This window comes from Phyllostomus hastatus, unplaced genomic scaffold (genome assembly GCF_019186645.2).
Source record: "Phyllostomus hastatus isolate PE091 unplaced genomic scaffold, TTU_PhHast_1.1 phas_contig_86, whole genome shotgun sequence".
Classification (NCBI taxonomy): domain Eukaryota; kingdom Metazoa; phylum Chordata; class Mammalia; order Chiroptera; family Phyllostomidae; genus Phyllostomus; species Phyllostomus hastatus.
This window is the reverse complement of record NW_025333977.1, coordinates 80,279,865-80,300,062: the sequence shown is the minus strand read 5'-3', so window position 1 is coordinate 80,300,062 and position 20,198 is coordinate 80,279,865. Positions and strand designations below refer to the sequence as shown.

The window sequence follows — 20,198 nt, the reverse complement described above, 5'->3', positions numbered from 1 at the left end:
AGGACAACAGAGTCTACAGTGTGACACACACAAGGAACATAATTCCCAGTGACTCAAGCTTAGGGATGGCTTAGTCGAGGTGGATCTTGGAGATATGTTAAATTTGTGTGGAAGATAAAGAAAATGAGACAGGAGACAGAGCCATGAATTAAATAGTAAAGGGCTTCATAGGCCATGCTGCCTCTTCACCTCCCTGGCATCAACTACCATTCATAGTCGAATGATATCTATACTCAGGTCTCCAGCTCAGATTTTATCAAAAGGCTCAGTGTACATAGATAATAGCTGGTTGGATGTCTCCACCCAAATACTATGCAGACATCTCAAACAGCATATTCAAAATAAATATAATTTCTCCAAACCTACTCTTTCTTTAAAATTCCACAGGAAACCCAATTTCCCAGTCTCATATCCACGCTAATTTTGATGCCTCCCACTTTCTTAGGTAGATTTTTAATAAACATTTTAAAATAAAGAAGAATGAATTAATAAACTAACAAAATGGGTATTTTCAATATTTCTCTCTTTTGGAATAGATACCTCAGTGTTTTAACCATTTAATTTCAATTTTTAATTATATTTAGTTTAAAATATGATCACTTACTACTATTTCAACAAGTAGAGTCTTAAGGTAATCAGAGAAAAACCTAATGGTCATGTTTTAGTTATTGTGGAAAATGGTATAGTAAAAGCACAAACAAATAATATACTATAATTTCTTTTTTAAATCAATAGATAGCAGCAATGAGGAAGGAATATTATTTACAGACCTGGAACCTAACTGAATTGGCAATTACATTAGTTGGAATCCTGGAGCTTATAGTATTTGAGACACAAGCTATTAGTGAAACTTTCAATTTGGATCCATTAGAGGCCATTTTTAGATCTATTCAACTTCTTCGCATACTACGTGTTTTGAAGGTAATGAACTATTAAATTATGTAATTTCAAATTTATTTTGACAGTTTTATTTATTTATTTATTTATAACTTTTTTATTGTTGTTCACATACAGTTTCTGCCTTTTCCCACCTCCCTCCCCTGTTTCTACCCCCTCTCTTGATATTGTCCATGGGTTCTTTATAATTGTTCCTATAAACCTTTTGCCCTTTTCCCCCATTATGCCCTCCATTCTCCCCTCCGGTCACTGTCAGCCTGTTCTCAATTTCAATGTCTTTGGCTATACTTTCCTTCCTTGTTCATTTTGTTGATTAGGTTCTTGTTAAAAGGGAGATCATATGGTATTTGTCTTTCACTGCCTAGCTTATTTCACTTAGCAACAATGCTCTCCAGTTCCATCCATGCTGTTGCAAAGGGTAGGAGCTCCTTTCTTTTTGCTGTATAGGATTCCATTGTGTAAATGTACCATAGTTTTTTTATCCATTCATTTACCAATGGGCGCTTAGGTTGCTTCCAGCACTTCACTATTGGAAATTGTGCTGCAATGAACATTGGGGTGCATAGGTTCTTTTGGATTGGTGTTTCTGGGTTCTTAGGACATAGTCCTAGCAGTGGAATTGCCAGGTCAAAAGGCAGTTCCATCTTTAGTTTTCTGAGGAAATTCCATACTGTTTTCCATAGTAGTTGCACCAGTTTGCAATCCCACCAAAAGTGAACTAGGGTTCCCTATTCTCCACAACCTCTCCAACACTTGTTTGTTGCTTTGTTTATGATGGCCATTCTGACTGGTGTAAAGTGGTATTTCATTATGGTTTTAATTTGTATCTCTCTGATGGCTAGCTATACTGAGCATCTTTTCATATGTCTCTGGACCCTCTGTATGTCCTCCTTGGAGAAGTGTCTGTTCCAGTCCTTTGCCCATTTTTTAATTGGGTTGTTTGTCTTCCTAAAGTGGAGTTGTGTGAGTTCTTTATATATTTTGGAGATCAAAACCTTGTCTGAGGTATCTTGGCCAATATGTTTTCCCACATGGTTAGTTCTCTTTTCATTTTAATGCTGTTTTCTTTAGCCATGCAGAAGCTTTTTATTTTGATGAGATCCCATTTGTTTATTGTTTCCTTTATGTCTCTTGCTCTAGGGTACATATCAGTGAAAATATTGCTTCATGGAATATCTGAGATTCTCCTGCCTATCTTCTCCTCTAGGACTTTAATGGTGTCACAACTTATATTTAAATCTTTTGTCCACCTTGAATTTATTTTTGTATATGGTGTAAGTTGGTGTTCAAGTTTCATTTTTTTGCATGTAGCTGTCCAGCTCTCCCAACACCATTTCTTGAAGAGGTTATTTTTGCTTCATTATATGCTGCTTCCCCCTTTGTTGAATATTAATTGACCTTAGAGACTTTGGTTTATTTCCATGCCCTCTATTTTGTTCCATTTGTCCATGTGTCTGCTCTTATACCATTATCAGGCTGTTTTGATTACAGTGGCCTTGTAATAACAGTTTGATACCAGGTATTGTTGTCCATCCTACTGTGCTCTTCTTTCTCAAAATTGCTGCAGCTATTCAGCATTGTTTATGGTTCCATATAAGTTTTTGAAGTGTTTATTCCATATCTATGAAATATGCCATGAGTAATTTAATAGGGATTGCATTGAATCTATAAATTGCTTTGGGTACTATGGCCATTTTGATGATGTTAATTCTTCTGATCCAGGAACATGGTATATGTTTCTATTTGTTTGTGTCTTCCTTAATTTCTTTCCTCAGTGTTGTATAGTTTTCTGAGTACAGGCCTTTTACCTCCTTGGTTAGTTTATTCCTAGCTATTTTATTTTTCTTGTTGCTATATCAAATGGCATTTTTTCCTGATTTCTGTTTCTGATATTTTGTTGCTGGTATACAAAAATGCGTTTGATTTCTGGATATTGACTTTGTATCCCACTCTTTTGCCAAATTCATTTATTAGGTCCAGCAGTTTTTTTATGGAATCCATAAGATTTTCTATGTACACTATCATGTCATCTGCAACAATGACAGTCTTGTTTCCTCTTTTCCAATTTAGATGCCTTTTATTTTATTTTCTTGTCTGATTGCTGTGGCTAGCACTTCCAATACTATGTTGAATAGAAGTGGTGAAAGTGGACAACCTTGTCTTGTTCCTGATCTTAGTGGGAAGGTTTTTAGTTTTTGCTCATTGAGTATGATGTTGGCTGAAGGTCTCCGATATATAGCCTTTATTATATTGAGGAATGCTCCCTCTATTCCCACTTTGCTGAGTGTTTTTATCATACATGCACGCTGTACTTTATCAAATGCTTTTTCTGCATCTATTGATATAATCATGTGATTTTTGTCTTTGCTTTTGTTTATGTGATGTACTACGTTTATTGACTTCTGAATACTGTACCATCCTTGCATCCCTGGGATGAATCCCACTTGGTCATGGTGTGTGATCTTTTTAATGTATTGCTGGATACAGTTTTTCAATATTTTATTGAGGATTTCAGCATCTATGTTCATCAGCTATATTGGCCGGAAGATTTCTTTTTTTGTTCTGTCTTTCTCTGGTTTTGGGATTAGGATGATGCTGGCTTCATAAAAAGAGTTTGGGAGTCTTTCATCTTCTTGGATTTTTTGGAATAGTCTGTGAAGGATAGGGGTTAGATCTCCCTTAAATGCTTTGTAAAATTCTCCTGTGAAACCATCTAGTCCAGGGCTTTTGTTTGTCAGGAGTTTTTTGATTACTGCTTCAATTTCGTCAGCTGTTTTTGGTCTGTTCAGGCTTTCAGTTTCTTCTTCATTGAGTTTTGGAAGATTATATTTTCTAGATATTTGTCCATTTCACCTAGTTTTTCAAATTTTTTGGCACATAGTTCTTTGTAGTAATTTCTTACAATCCTTTGTATTTCTGTGGTATCTGTTGTAATCTCTCCTCTTTCATTTCTGATTGTGTTTATTTGGGTCTTCTCTCTTTTTTTCTTGATGAGTCTACTTAAAGGCTTGTCGATTTTGTTTATCTTTTCGAAGAACCAGCTCTTGGATTCATTGATCCTTAGAATTGTGCTTTTAGTCTCTATGTCATTTAATTGTGCTCTGATCTTAGTTATTTCCTTCCTTCTACTTTCTCTGGGCTGTCTCTATTGTTGTTCCTTGAGTTCTTGTAGGTGTAGGGTCAGGCTGTTTATTTGAAATTTTCTATCTTTCTTAGGTAGCTGTGTATTGCTAGGAACTTTCCTCTCAGGACTGCCTTCTCTGTGTCCCATAAGTTTTGGACGGTTGTGAATTCATTTTCATTTGTTTCCTGATGCAGACACTGGCCCACAGTGTCTGTGGCATTGTGGATGAAATGAGACATTCACAAGGACTACCGAGTCCTGTGGAGGAATAGGGATGGCACGGCTACCCTCTCAAGGGGAGGGTGCCTCAGAGTGGCCTGGCCACTCTCTCTAGGGGAGAGTTCCCCGATCCTTCCCTTCACAGGTTTTTTTTGGGGGGGGTTTGTATTTCACTTTTTTAAAAAAAGATTTTATTTATTTTTAGAGAGATGGGGAAGGGAGTGAGAAAGAGAGGGAGTGAAACATTAATGTATGGTTGCCTCTAGCACACCCCATACTGGGGATATGACTTGCAACCCAGGCATGTGCCCTGACTGGGAATCAAACCAGCGATGCTTTGGCCCACAGGCCTGCACTCAGTCCACTAGGCTACACCAGCCAGGGCCCTTCACAGGTTTTTATTGGCTTTTAAAATGCACAGGAATACAGGTGCAGCTTATTAATCATTGTCAGGCAGTAAGGATCAAACAATAGGTAGTATACAAAGAACTATGAGGGCTTATTCTGAGTCAGGGTCTACCAGGGTCTATCAAATATTTGGGAAACAAACTCATTTCCTGCTGGGGCCTTTATCATTTAATTAAGAGCATTCTTAGCAAAGCAGGTTTCACAGGAGTTTATGTATTCTTTCTCAAGCCTGATTACCCAGGAAACCTGCCCTTTCCAGCACAGGGCTGCACCACCCTCTGTCATTGTTTCAGGATTAAGTCAGGCAGAGGAGGCAAGATAGCCAAGAAATTAGGAGACTTCTCACAGGTAGAATGAGGACTCAGGCTTTGTCAAAGCTGAGGGGGGCGAGGGTCCATTATCCCCTTGCTCCATAGACCCCCAAGCCCTTCCCTGGGGCCTCCAAGTGATCATGCCTGTCTTAGGTTGTTCCCCCTTTGGGGAATCTTACCTGTCATTGGCTAACTGATCAAGTATTGGGTGCTAGTTATGGGAAAAGAAGCAGAAGCAGTGCTCCTGCCAGGGAGATAAGCTTTGTCTTCTCAGTGGCTTATGGTCCGAAGGTTGCTCACTCAGCCTTAGCTATGAGGGGGTTACAGCTCCTGAAACCAGGCAGGGCGGCTCCCAACAGTTTCCAGAAACTTTGTGATTTCTTCCTTGATCTCATTCTTGATCCATTCATTTTTTGATAGCATGCAATTCAATCTCCATGAGTTTGACTGTTTCTGAGTTTTTTCCCTGAGGTTGGTTTCTAGTTTCAGTCCCTTGTGGTTGGAAAAAATGCTTCATATGGTTTCAATTTTCTTGAATTTGTTGAGTCTTGTTTTATGTCCTATCATGTGGTCTGTTTTTTGAAATGTTCCATGTGCATTTGAAAGGAATGTGTATTTTGCTACTTTGGGATAAAAGGCTTTATATATATACCAGTTAAGTTCATTTGATCTAGGACATTTTTCAATGCCACAATATTTTTGTTGATATTTTGTTTGGAAGATCTATCCATTTTTGACAATGGGGTGTTAAAATCCCCTACTATAATTTTGTTGCTGTCAATGTCTTTCCTGAAGTGCTCCAGGATTTTCTTTAAGGGTGCATATATATTTACAATGTTTTTTGTCTTCTTGATGGATTCTTCCCTTGAGTATTATGAACTGACCTTCTGGGTCTCTTTTTATGGCTCTTTTTTTGAAGTCTATTTTGTCCAATATGAGTATTGCTACCCAAGGTTTTTTTATTTATTTCCAGTCCATTTGCTTGGAATATTTGTTTCCAGCCCTTAACTTTCAGTCTGTGTAGGTCTTTTGTTCTGAGGTGGGTCTCTTGTAGGCAGCATATGTGAGGATCATGTTTTCTTACCCATTCAGCTATTCTGTGTCTTTTGATTGGAGCATTTAATCCATTTACATTTAAGATTATTATTGATAGGTACTTATTCATTGCCATTTCTTCATACCTGTGTTGCTCTCTCTGTCACATTTTTCTTTCCTTAACACTGTCCCTTAAGCATCTCTTGCAGAGCTGGTTTGGTGGAGGTGTATTCTTTTAGACTTCTTTTGTCTGGGAAGCTTCTTATTTGGCCTTCCATTTTAATTGAGAGCCTTTCTGGATAAAGTAGTCTTGGTTGCAGGCCTCTGGTTCTCATTACTTGGAATATTTCTTGCCATTCTCTTCTGGCTTGGGATGTTTCCATTAAGAAGTTAGCTGCTGGCCTTATCAGTGCTCCCTTGTGTATTACTCCCTGTTTCTCCCTTGCCACCTTTAAGATTCTCTCTTTGTCTTAGAATTTTGCCATTTTATTACAATGTGTCTTGAAGTGGGCCTCTTTGGGTTCCTCTTGATAGGGACTCTTTGTGTTTCCTGGATTTGTGTGACTTTTTCTCTCATCCAATTAGGGAAGTTTTTCATCATTACTTTTTCTTTTCTTTTTTTAAAATATGGTTTATGTTTAATATATTTTATTGATTATGCTATTACAGTTGTCCCATTTCCCCCCCTCACTCCCTTCCACCCTGCACACCCTCTCCCACCCACATTCCCCCACTTTAGTTCATGTCCATGTGTCATAAGTTCTTTAGCTTTTACATTTCCCATACTATTCTTGCCCTCCCCTTGTCAATTTTCTGCCTACCATCTATGCTACTTATTCTCTGTACCTTCCTCCCCCTCTCCTCCTCCCACTCCCCTGTTGATAACCCTCCATGTGATGTGATCTCCATTTCTGTGGTTCTGTTCTTGTTCTAGTTGATTGCTTAGTTTCTTTTTGTTTTTGTGTTAGGTGTGGTTGTTCATAATTGTGAGTTTGCTGTCATTTTACTATATATGCTTTTTTATCTTCTTTTTTCTTAGATAAGTCCCTTTAACATTTCATAAAATAAGGGCTTGGTGATGATGAACTCCTTTAACTTGACCTCATCTGAGAAGCACTTTGTCTGCCCTTCCATTCTAAATGAAAGTTTTGCTGGATAGAGTAATCTTGGATGTAGGTCCTTGCCTTTCATGACTTGGAATACTTCTTTCCAGCCCCTTCTTGCCTACAAGGCCTCTTTTGAGAAATCAGCTGACAGTCTGATGGAAACTCCTTTGTGGGTTACTGTCCCCTTATCTCTTGCTGCTTCTAGGATTCTCTCCTTCATTTTTACCTTGGCTAATGTAATTATGATGTTCCTTGGTGTGTTCCTGCTTGGATCCAACTTCTTTGGGACTCTCTGAGCTTCCTGGACTTCCTGGAAGTCTATTTCTTTTGCCAGATTGGGGAAGTTCTCCTTTATTATTTGTTCAAATAACTTTTCCACTTGTTGCTCTTCCTCTTCCCCTTCTGGTACCCCTATAATTCGGATGTTGAAAGGTTTTAAACCTTTCAACAGAACTGGAGGTTCCTAAGTTTCTCCTCATTTTTTGAATTCTTATTTCTCCATTCTTTTCTATTTGGTTGTTTCTTTCTTCCTTCTGATCCACTTTATTGATTTGAGTCCCAGTTTCCTTTCCATCACTATTGGTTCCCTGTGCATTTTCCTTTATTTCACTTAGTGTAGGCTTCAGCTTTTCATCTAATTTGTGACCAAATTCAGCCAGTTCTGTGAGCATCCTGATCATCAGTGCTTTGAACTGTGTATCTGATAGGTTGGCTATCTATTGGTTGCTTAATTGTATTTGCTGTGGAGCTTTGATCTGTTCTTCTGTTTGGACCTTTTTTTTTTTTTTGTCTACTCTCACCTGTTATGTATGAGGGGCGGAGCCTTAGGTGTTCACCAGGGCAGGACAACCCAATTGCTGGGTTGTGACAGTATATGTGGGGGCAGGGTCTGAGAGGGAACAGTGGCACTTGCTCTTCTCTCTGTCAGACTTCAGTCCCTTCTGCCACTTCTCCCAAGCAAACTGGGCCTTTCTGGTTCTAACTGCTGTGTGGGTAGGCTTGTGCACTCTAGGACCCTGTGGGTCTCTTCAACAAACTCTTCTGTGAGGCTGGGATTCTCTCCCCAAGCCTCAACCCCCACAGGTGTTTTCAATCAGTGCCCCAAGGCTCTATTTCCCAGTGCTGGGACCCTGGGTTGCACACAGTGCCTCACATCACAATCACTGCCTTGCTGGGTCTATCAGTTCCTACCCTGTGCCTGGGGTCTGCCAGTCACTGTCTATGGCCTCAGGGTCTACCTGCTGCAGTCTTGTGCACCCAGGATGCCTTATGTGCCTGGTCCCACCACTCTCAGTGCCGCGACCCCTCTCTGCCCGGCCACCCAACTTTACCCCTTCTACTGGTCTGGGTGAATGTGTCTATTTTAACTCCTTGGTTGTCTGACTTCCATACAGTTCAAATTTCTGTTAGTTCTAGTTGTTATTCTGTTTCTAAATTGTTGTCCCTATCTTGGTTGTGCAAGAAGGCATAGTGTGTCTACCTATGCCTCCATCTTGGCTGAAAGTCTCATCATTACTTTTTCAAATCTATCCCTTGCTCTTCTTCTTCTCCTTCTGGTATTCTTATTATAAGGATATTGTTACATTTCATGTTGTCTTGTAGCTCCCTTACCACCTGTTCTTTCTTTCTGAGTCTCTTTTCCTTTTCTTGCTCTAACTGAGTGTTTTTTTCTACCTTGTCCTCCAACTTGCTGATTCAATTCTTTGCTTCATCCAGCCTGCTTGTAATTCCTTCTAATGTGTTTTTATTTCTGAAATTTTATTGTTCATTTCTTCCTAGTTTTTGTTTATAGTTTCTATTTCCTTTCTCATGCTGATGTAGTTCTCACTCAGTTCCTTGTAGTTATCTATGAATTCCTTGAGCATCTTTATAACCATTAATTTGAATTCTATATCTGATAGTTTAGTTACCTCCATTTTGTTTAGCTCTTTTAGTGGGGAGTCTTCCATTTCTTTTGATTGCATGTTCTTTTTTTGTCTCCTCATTTTAACTGACTCTTTTTGTTTGTGTCTGTGCTTCCTGATGTTTTGCTTTGCTAGGTGTCTTTGTAGGGTAAACTTCTATGGTCAGAATTCTATGAGGTTCAGCATGTGTTCTCTTTGACCTCCTTGTCTGGATGCTCTAGATTTTCCCTTCTTTCTGCTTGTGTGGGCTCCCTTGTTGTACTTGGGTTTTTACCTTTTGGTGGTTCCTTTGTTAGTGGTTTTTCTCCTCCAGTAGGTATACTGATGTTCCCAGCTCCCACCTATTCTTGTTGTGATCAGTGGCAGGGGGTAGGAAAAATGGATCAAGACAGCAGGAGAGTATTTTATGAGATTTAAAGTACCAGGAAGTAGAGAATTGATAGGAGATTCTTTGGATAAGTATAGCATTAACTGTAATATTTCACCCAACTGGCCACTTTTTTGTGAAATTTGAGAGATAAGACTCTTTTTAGAGGGGAGGATGATTGTGAGCTGAATCCAGAAAACAGAACACTTGTGCAAGGTTAGATGATGAGATATAGTGAGATTAAAGGATGGAAAGTAGGTGAAGTATGAGAGAGAATAGAGTTAACCACAACAATAATAATGCTCAGGATTAAAGTGAACTGGGTTCAGATCATGGAGGGTTGTTGTATAGTATGTACAATTGTATGGAACTACAATTAATTACAATAGTACTGGAACAGCAATAATATGACATGAAATATATGATTTGGATAAGCAAAATAGAAAGTACCTGATCAAGAGTTGTGTGTAATTCCCCCTGGCTGGTGTAGCTCGGTGGATTGAGTGCGGGCTGGGAACCAAAGTGTCCCAGGTTCGATTCCCAGCCAGGATACATTCCTGGGTTGCAGGCCATAACCCCCAGCAACCGCACATTGTTGTTTCTCTCTCTCTCTCTCTCTATCTCCCTCCCTTCCCTCTCTAAAAATAAATAAATAAAATATTTTAAAAAAAAAGAGTTGTGTGTAATTGGAACAAGGGTGAAGTGAAAGAAGGAAAATTAAAATAAAATAAAGAGAGTAAGGAAAACCAGTCAAACAGTGCAATTAAACAGGGAAATAAAATGAAGAAAACTAAACATAAGGAAGAGAAATAAAAAATACTAATAAAATAAAAGTGGCAAAAATAATGACAAGATAATAATAATACACATACACAATAAAATGCCAACTCTATGGTTTAACAAAGTGACATTTGCCTCAGTTTCTCAGTTTTGGGGGTTAACCTTGTACTCTCCCTTTCAATCTGTCTCTAGACCCTTTGTAACTCCATATCTTACTGTTTCACTTGGAGAAAGAAAAAAGGGGAAAAAAAAGAGAGGATCCAAAAAGAAGGAAAAAAGATAATAATAAGCCTCCTGCTAACTTTAAACATGTTCAGCAAGTTCTGCTGATCTTCCTAGGAAGAGGGGGGCTGGGCTTTGCTTTTCTCCCTTCCTATAGTTTTGAGAGGATGGGGACCAGGTCTGGGTCACAATATTCACAGTTTCCCAGCCTCCAGCCCAGGTCCTCCATGAGCTGCCAGGCTCAAATCAGCCACTCAGCTGCTCACAGCATGAGTCAATCTCAGGTGCAGAGCCCAAGACAAGCAGAACAACAGTTCTGCTCAGCCATTCACTCTGGGTGTGCAGTGAGAGATAAGCGGGGTGCATGGTTCTGCTCAGCTACTGCCTCTGGGTGCATTGTTCTCCTTAGCCACTCTCTCTGGGCACGTGCAGCTGAAATCACCCTTGGGGTGAGCTAGCCACTGCTGGAGAGTTCCTCACAAAGTAGCTCCCCACAGTTCTTAACAAGTGCACAACTTTTCACACAGCCCAACTTTCCAACCAGTCTGGTGAGTATCTGAATTGGGGCCTGACATGAGCCAACTCCTCCCTTCTCCAGTTGTGTCTGACACCCCAATTTCTCTGGTGCTGGCGTCCATGGTGCCAGTAGATATGTACTGCCTCTGTGTATCTCCCACTTCATCTCTATCCCCCCACAGACTTCCAGCCTCCAGGTCCCTCCTGGTGCCGGGCTGCCTCCCTACTCTGGTAGGGAAGTGAGCTGGTGATCTAACTCTCATCCCCATATCCTGCAGCAGGTGCCAGGCTGGGTCACAGCAGCCTTGGTCCCTGTGAAGATCCCAGGGACATTCCCATCCCAGCACAATCTCCTCACCATCTGTTTTTCAATGTTCTCTGCAGTTTTTTTGCCTCCAAACTTCATATAAGCTTGGATTCCACTGGCTGTTCACTCTGTTCCTCAGAAGATCAGCTAGGTGTTCCAGCTAGACACAGGGAAAACTGGGCTCCACTCCCACTTACCTCGCCACCATCTTCCAACCTCCCAGAGAAGTCTATTTTGACAGTTTTAAAAAAATGTAAAGTAAAATAAGTTGACTAGTTTTATGGCTTCCACTTCTGTTGGACTGATATTTATATTTTAAATTTTAGATTCTTTTGACAAATTAAGTTATATGACATATTGTATAAATATTCAAAGTATATTAGAAAATAATTTAGTACATGAAAGTATAGAAATACTGTAATCATAGCTTTTTATTTGAATAGAGAGCACATGAAAAATTCTATATTAATATAATTACAAATTAACCCCAAAGGAATGTTTGTTAATATAGATGCCTGGAATAAAAGTTGTAAATCAATGACAATAACAACAAAAATAACCATGCAAACTACTCATGGTGACAAAACAAATAGTGTACACTTACACAATTCAAGAATCAAAAAAAAAACATTTTATGGAATATGGAATTATAGTGTTATAGAATAACAGCATCAAAAGTTACCTTTAATTGTCTAATACATCTTTCTACAAGTATGATATGTAGTTATTTTCTATATGATTATTTCAATGACATAAAACTCCCTCTATCACAAAGCATATAAAATATATATGTTTATTTATATATAGATACAGACATTCTCCCTTCTCTCCCTCCCTCTCTTCTTTCTCTATGCATGTAAAAACAAGACACATACACATATAAGCACTATGGGAGATGCAAAGCTAAATAATATATAGTTCATTAAGATATAAAGTTAATAGATTAGAATGTTTACATTTAGAGATTTCTTACATATGTTTAAAAATACTTTTGCTGTTGAGAAGCATAAACCAGCCAGGTCTAAAGTATGCAACTAGTAGCCTTTCCTTTTTAGTATTTTATGAGACTGTAAGTGATGCTAGTGTGTACATTGACGTGAGGAAGGTAAGTCTAGTGTATTTCAGTGACTAGTTAATTCTTTCTGATAGGAAGATATAGAGTAAACCAAATATCATAAATGAAGAAACTGATAAGCCAACTAAGAAAAGTTTGTTTACATATTCAGGAACCTCTTAATCCTTATTTCAAATGATTGGCCTTGAAATATGAAAACAAATTAGACATAGTTTCTGCTTCCATGCAGTTTACTGAAAGGGAAACAAGTCATCTGTCTAGACATTCCCTTGTTATGTGGTAGAGAAAGTGCAAAACAGTAATATTCACAGAACACTAGTGGGATATAGACTTCCTTCACTAGTTGATATTTGAAGTGCATCTTGAAGGATGAGTATAAGCTCCTTGAGGATTAATGGCAGGTGATTGAGAGGCAGAGTGTGAAAATTATGAAGCATAAACAGGAAAGCAAGGAACAGCCAACTCTGCTGAAGTGAGAGGGCTGCACTATGGCAACAAGGTAACCTGGAATTAAACCCTCAGCATAGAAACAATGAAAAATTAATTGTAGGGTCAAAGAGAGAGTATAGCTGTCATAGGTCCCAACCTAAATGAACCATCTAGTAAAAAGTTCAGTAGGAGATTTAGCAGATAAAAGTAACAGTACTTCATAGACAGTAGTTTTATAACTAAGTCCAGAAAAGATTGATTGCATTGTTTTCCAATAATTTCAACCAGTTGAAAATATCATCCAATTCCCTATAAAGAAAATAAGTAAAGAGTAAAGCCATTATTGGGGTGTGTGGGTGGTGGAGAATGATAATGAAAAAAAAAGAAAAAAGAAAACTACAATTTAAATTAACTATTAAATAAAATAAAATAATAAATCCATAACATCACATAGGTGTCTGATATTAGTAGTTGTAGGAAAATAGCTCTAACCATGAAGTTATAAAAATACTATGAATACAATAACAAGAAACTTTACAAATTACTATTGTTACTGCTAAGAGCATGTTGTTTTAAATATTATCTATTTTAGTTAATCAATGTATAATCAGCTAAAATTTGTACAATTAATATTAAATAGTAGTCCTCTTTTTTCAGCTCATAACACCAAAGTTGCTGCAATTATTAGATAAAAGGATGAGTCACCAGCTGTCCTATAGGTATGCTATACTAAAAGGATATGTCCAAGGTGAAGCAGACATAATGACTATAATTGATCAGATTGCAAGTTCTAAACAGGTTAAACAGGTGAGATAAACTAAATACTGAGAAAATGGTTGATTTTCCCCATCCCTCAGTTGCAGATTCCCATCATGGTCTCTGTCTATATATGTAGATGTTATCTTTGATCCTAGGTTTGCTAGGTAATTTTTGATAAAACTTAAACTAGTCTACACTTAAATTACTGAAATGCATCCTTACTAAAATGTCTGTGCCATGTTAGCAAGTCACAAGGCTCTTAGAACAGACCTTTTCATCCTTGGAGAGGCAATAATGAGAGCCATGAGCAGTGGTTAGTTCCCTCCCAGCACAAGTTCCAGGGTATATCAGGCTACAGATACATTGAATAATAAATGTTGGAGAATGAGAAGTGCTGGCAGTGTTGAGCCAATAGAGCTTCCTCAGAATCCACAAAGATTCCTTCTATTTCTGTCTGTCCCTGAATTTCCCACAGTAAATAGTGAAAGAAGGAAAGGATGGGGACCTGGCAAATGGAAAAAAGAACAATAACTCATCTAGAGGGAAACCTTCTTTAATTTGCTCAATGTGCAGAGGAGAAAAATGAAGCCAAGAGAGGTTAAATGATTATGCCCCAAAACACTTAACTGGTAAATGGCAAAGAGAATTCTAGGTCCTAAGTTCTAGCTTTTATATTTTATTTCCTCGATTGAGGCAGATTAACACTGATCTGGGCATACAAGTTTGTCAGCTGTGTCAGAAATTAAATATTTATTTTTCAGGGCAATTTAGAACATTTGAATGATATATATTATATGCCCGAGCTTTGTTCTTCAGAAAATTGAACATTTAATACAGGGTGGGGCAAAAGTTGGGTTACAGTTGTGAGTATGCTATAACTTTAAAACTATTTTCCTGAATTTTGTTACTTTTGTTAACCACTCATATTTGGCTCTTCAATTTGAAGATACACAGTAGAAAATACAAACTGCCTTAAATCTCAAAGATGTTGTTCACTTTTAGCCCTCATTTTTGTTCTCACAGAGCTCAGCCACATTTTCTAACTCACCTAAGTTTGAAAGCCACCTGTATGTCCCAAATATGGAGGCTGTCATAAAGTTGAATGGCAAAATATCTTCCATGCCCACATTTTTGAGAATCAATAGTATGGTAAAGCAAGTTACTTTAAGGGAAGACATAACTCGTTTTCAGGCTTCTCAAAATCAGCCTAGATGATGCCACTCCTTATCCTTCCCACCCCTCTTTCTGAAGCAAAATAAAATTCATTGTACAAAACTCAATTCTAATCCCTGAAAAGCTCTTCATATTTTCCTTTAGCTGGCAATTTGGGTTAGTAAATCCACCAGTTGCCAATGTTAACACATAACGGTTTGTTTTCCAACGAGGATAATGTTTCTTTTGTTTTGTAGATGTTATTAAGGAGGATAACAAGGAATACGGTACATGCCATGAAAGAGTTAGGTAGGTACCTCTCATCCTAAAAGATTCATGATCATCTCTTATCACTACCATTTCAGAGGACCAATGGTTTTGAGAACTAAACTGATCTCTGAAGGAACCTTTTTACTACCAATAATAAAGTAGATTACTTCAACAATCAACAGATCACTTTTGGCTGGACTGAATAGTATAATATTACCTCTCTGAATTTGTTCTCTCTGCCTTATGCCACAATGCAGGGCTTTTAATTTCTGTTTAAAGAAAACACATTTGCATGGCATGATGACACGTGTTATTACCACTTTATAAACTCTGTTTCTTCCAAGCAGAAGTGTGCATACCTTCCTGAGCAGCAAAAGGAAAGAAGTTATTTTTTCCTGTCACTTGCCACAGAGCTGCTATCTGAAGATTTAGGCTTTAGAAAGAATTGTTAAGGCTTCTGTGAGGCTCAATGCCCAAACATGGCAAGAATATATGCCATATCTCTGAATCATGCCAGGTCATGCTCCTAGTGCAGAACAAATCCCAGGAGTAGGATGGACACACTCCTAATAGCACAGTGTGTGTGAAGAGAAGGGATTTTGATACTAAATGATAGGCAACAAAGGGACACAGCAAGCCTTGGTGGACAGTTGTCAAGCCATACAAGAAGGCATGACCAAGGTAAACTCAAATGTAGAATTTAAGAGGATGAAATTCACATTTTGCACCTAGGAATCCAGACCAGGCAGGCAGAGAGCCTAGATGGATGAGCCACACAGACGCACAGATAGAATGAGTGGAAAATGATCCAGGCTGATTGAAGACACTTAATCAAAGCCATATCTAAACCCACAGTCTGTAATCAAAAATCCTGGTTCAAACAGAATAGAAAAGCAGGTCATGAACTTCAGACCTAGAGCCGACAATAGTCTCTCAAGTGTCCTGTGCAGGCAGATTGGTAGAATGATTAATCATAAGGCTGAGGATGTCTGTCCTTCTTCATGACACAAGTATGACCTGAAGACAGGAAAGTGACAGGCAGAATGCTGCAACTACTGATTGCAGAGGCCTTGTTAGGGAGAGAGACTTTTCCTGTATTAAGGGTTGTATTCCACGGATTTAGTGCAGAAATATTAGCTTATTGTTTAAATAAAATATTTAGACAATGTCATTATATTATCTGAAAATATCTTGTTACTTTTCAGGCTACTTAGAGTATGATCACCCAGAAATTGCTGTCACTATGAAAACAAAGGAAGAGATTAATGTCATGCTCAGTTTGGCTAGAGAAATTGTTAGGGTTTTCAGGTTAAAAGGAATTCTTCATAAAATTGAAGCTTCTGAAATTAACAAGGTGAGATAAAATATCTTCAAACCAATTATACTTATTTGATATGTAGTCATTTATGATCTTCAAGCCTACTTTTGGCTCTTTCTAGTATAGGCCATCCCTGAGGTATGAATATCTAACAAAATTATTATCTAGAACAAAGCATACACCATAAAGTTTCCTTCTGAAACTCCAGTGGTCAACTTTTCTTTACCATCTTTCCATAATGAAGAATCATTCCTTTCTGTGCTTGGGTCTCTCCTAACACCATACATAAAAACCTCTTATAAATAAATCAATAAGAATAAGACAAAAAAATTTAAACAGGAAAAGATTTGAATAGGCCCTTCACAACAGAGAGTATTTAAAAGCTAATAAATATAAAAATGTGCCAAATATCATGTCATAAGCTTAATACAAATTAAAACTAAAATGAAATACCAATACACAACTACCAGAAATGACATGAATGAATTTTCCTACCTGCAACAGTGTAGATGAATCTCAAAAACATAATTTGAGCAAATCAAATCAAACACAAACAGGTATATACTTTTTGATTTTATGCAGATAAAGCTCAAACCTAGACAAAGCTAGACTCTGGTGATAGACAAATGATTATCTTTCAATAGGCGTAATAACTAAGAGAAAACATAAGGGAGGATTCTAGCAACAGTAAATGTTTTATTTCTTAACCTGAGTGCTGGCTATACAGATGTTTTCACATTGTAAATTTTCTTTGATCATGACTACATGACTGGTACAGAGTGTGGAGGAGACCCAAGAGGGCTGGCTGAGCTCCCATGGGCAGCAGCAGCAGTGCCTGAGAGAAATTTCAGTGGTCAGGGGTTTCCCTTGAGAAGTTTGGGGCCTAAACTCCAAGTTGGGCTCCCCAGCCTACAGCATCAGAGCCAGAAGAGAACCCAGACAATGTCCAGTTGTGAAAAGTGGCAGGGTTTTCATTTGCCAGGGAGAGAACAGACTGGAAACACAGAGACTTCTTAAGGGGCCAACACATACAATTTCATTTGCAGCCACTTACCCTGGGATCTAGCAATGGTGGGACAGAGTGTACTAGAGATGCTTGAGAAGAGACTGGTGATGGTGGCTTTGGGGAGAGAACTGAGGGCACAGCTGTGATGATCCCTGTGCTGAGTCATTCTCCATACCACAGGAGCCATCTTGCTCAGGTAGTGCAGTCCCCTCCAGGTGGCATCAGCCTGAGGGGAAGCAATAGCTACACCCACAAAATTACTCTGCCCAACCTTGTGGTGCTTAAACTTGACTACTGATTACAGATTGACTAGATTAACAACTGAAAGAGAGAGTCACAGGCTGTGGATCACTTGTAGTCTTAAACAGGCTGCCTAGGACCAGACTAGGACACCATATGACATCACCAGTGGCAGATCTAGAAAGAGAAGACAGTGCACCTGCACAACAGCATACAAGACATGGTGGGTGGAGTGACTCTCAGCAAGCCATCCAGAGGAAACAATCCACCAAAGAATGACCTAACAACAACCAAACCTCAACTACACCCAGAGAGCTCACATAAGTGGCATAAAGGGCATTATAAAAGCATCAGATTCAGGGGAACAAGGACTGCACTACTGAATCCCACAAGTGCACTAACACAGAAGGTAACACCATGAAGACAGGGTGTCAAAACAGATCATTCTAAGAGGCATAAACAAAAAGAAGAGTCACCTAAAATGGGGAGACAAAGAAACAACCCCCAATAGAAAGGAAAGGAGAAATCCCCAGAAAGAGTACTAAATGAAATAGAGGCAAGCAAACTATCAGACATTGATTTCAAAATAATGGTTATAATGATGCTCAGTGAGCTCAGTGAGAACTACAAAGAACTCCAGGGCAGATATAAGGAACTTACTGAACCACACCAGCATGAAAACAGAGAAACTATCAGTAAGAGCCAGTAGGAAATGAAGAATACAATATCTGAAATTAAGAACATGGTAGAAGGAATTAAAACCAGGCTAGATGAAACAGAGGATCTAATCACTGAGCCAGAGGACTAGGTAGAAAAAAATTCCCAGACAGAGCAACAAAACAGAAAAAGATTCAAAAAGAAGGAAGTGGGTTTAAGGGAGCTGCAGGACAACATGAAACATAATAATATCTATCAGGGATACCAGAAGGAGAAGAAGAGGAGCAAGGGATAGAAACCTGTTTGAAGAAGTAATGATGGGGAACATCCCTAACTTGATGAGAGAAAAAGTCACGCGAGTCCAGAAAGCACAGAGCGTCCCAATCAAGATGAACCCAAAGATGACCACTCCAAGACACATCATAGTTAAAATGGCAAAATTTAAAGAAAAACAGAGAATCCTAAAGGCATCAAAAGAGAAATGGCTAGTAACATAAAAGGGGGCTGCAATAAGGCTATAAGCTGATTACCCAACAGAAACACTACACACCAGAAAGGAATGGCAAGAAATATTCCAAGTAATGAAAAGCAAAGGCCAGCAACCAAGACTACTCTACCCAGCATGGCTCTCATTTAAAGTGGTAGGCAAAATAGGGAGATTACCAGACAAAAATAAAAAAGGTAAAATGAATACATCTCCACCAAACCAGCATTCAAGAGGTGCTAAAAAAAACTGCCTTAAGAAGATGAAGAGAAAGAAAGAGAGGAACACAGATACAAAGGGAAAATGCCAATTAATAAGTACCTATCAATAGTATCCTTAAAGGTAAACGGATTAAATTCTTCAATCAAAAGACTTAGGGTAGCTGAATGGATAAGAAAACATGACCCACATATATACTGTCTAAAGAGACACACCTCAGAACAAAAGATCTACAGAAATTCAAAGTGAAGGAATAAGAAAAGATAGTCCAAACAAAAAGGCACTTAAAAAAAGCTGGGGTAGCAATGCTTATAGCAGACAAAATAAAATTCAAAACAAAAGCCATAAAAAGAAGTAGAAGAGGACACTATATAAGGCAACAATCCACAAAAATGCTATAAACCTAGTAAATATATATGCACCCAAAATAGGAGCACTGAAATATTATATATTGGAAAATCTTGGAAGGCTTCAAGAAAGATATCGACAGTAACATACTCATGGAAGTGGATTTTAACATCCCACTGTCAAAAATGGACAGATCTTCCAAGCAAAGAATCAACAAGAATATTCTGGCATTGAACAACATTCTAGATCAGATGGATCTAATTGATATATACCGAACCTTTCACCCCAAAGAAGCAAAATAGATATTCCATTCAAATGCACGTGGAACATTTTCAGAGCTAGACCACATGGTAGGTCACAAAACAAGTCTCATAAACTCAAGAAAATTGAAATTATATCGAGCATCTTCTCAGATCACAATGGCTGGAAAAAAAGAGACCAACCTCAGACAAAAAACTCAAAAACATTCAAATTTGTGGGGAATGAATAACTATTAAATAATTAATGAGTTAAAAATGAGATCAGAGAACAAATAAAAAATTTCTGAAAATGAAAATTAACATACAACAGCCCAAAACCTATGGGACACAGTGAAGGCAGTCTTGAGAGGGAAGTTCATAGCAATACAGGTCCACCTAAAAAAGATAGAAAAATATCAAATAAACAACCTAGCCTTACATCTACAAGAACTAGTGGAACAACAACAAGCAAAGCCCAAAGCAAGTAGTAAAAAAGGCGATAATCAAGATCAGAGCAGAATCAAATGACATAGAGACTTAAAAAAAAAAAAAAAAAAAAAGACAGTTCAAAGGATCAATGAATCCAGGAGCTGGTTCTTTGAAAAGATAAACAAAATGGACATGCCTTTAACTATACTCATCAAGGAAACATGAAAGAGGGCCCAAATAAATAAAATCTGAAGTGAAAGAGGCAAAATTACAACCAATACCACAGAAATACAAAGGGTTATAAGAAATTACTACAAATAATTATATGCCAAGAAATTTGACAACTCAGGTGAAGTGGATAAATTTCTAGAAACATA

General features: G+C 38.2%; 1 protein-coding gene across 1 annotated transcript in view; it reads left to right on the top strand.

Moving 5' to 3' along the window:
• Window positions 1-20,198, top strand: part of SLC9C1 (solute carrier family 9 member C1) — a 103,242-nt gene that overhangs the window by 64,615 nt on the left and 18,429 nt on the right. The window contains exons 16-19 of the mRNA XM_045851906.1: window positions 736-921; window positions 13,358-13,507; window positions 14,869-14,920; window positions 16,087-16,235. Of these exons, the coding sequence (XP_045707862.1) occupies window positions 736-921; window positions 13,358-13,507; window positions 14,869-14,920; window positions 16,087-16,235 (537 nt within the window). The remainder of the gene's footprint in view (window positions 1-735; window positions 922-13,357; window positions 13,508-14,868; window positions 14,921-16,086; window positions 16,236-20,198) is intronic.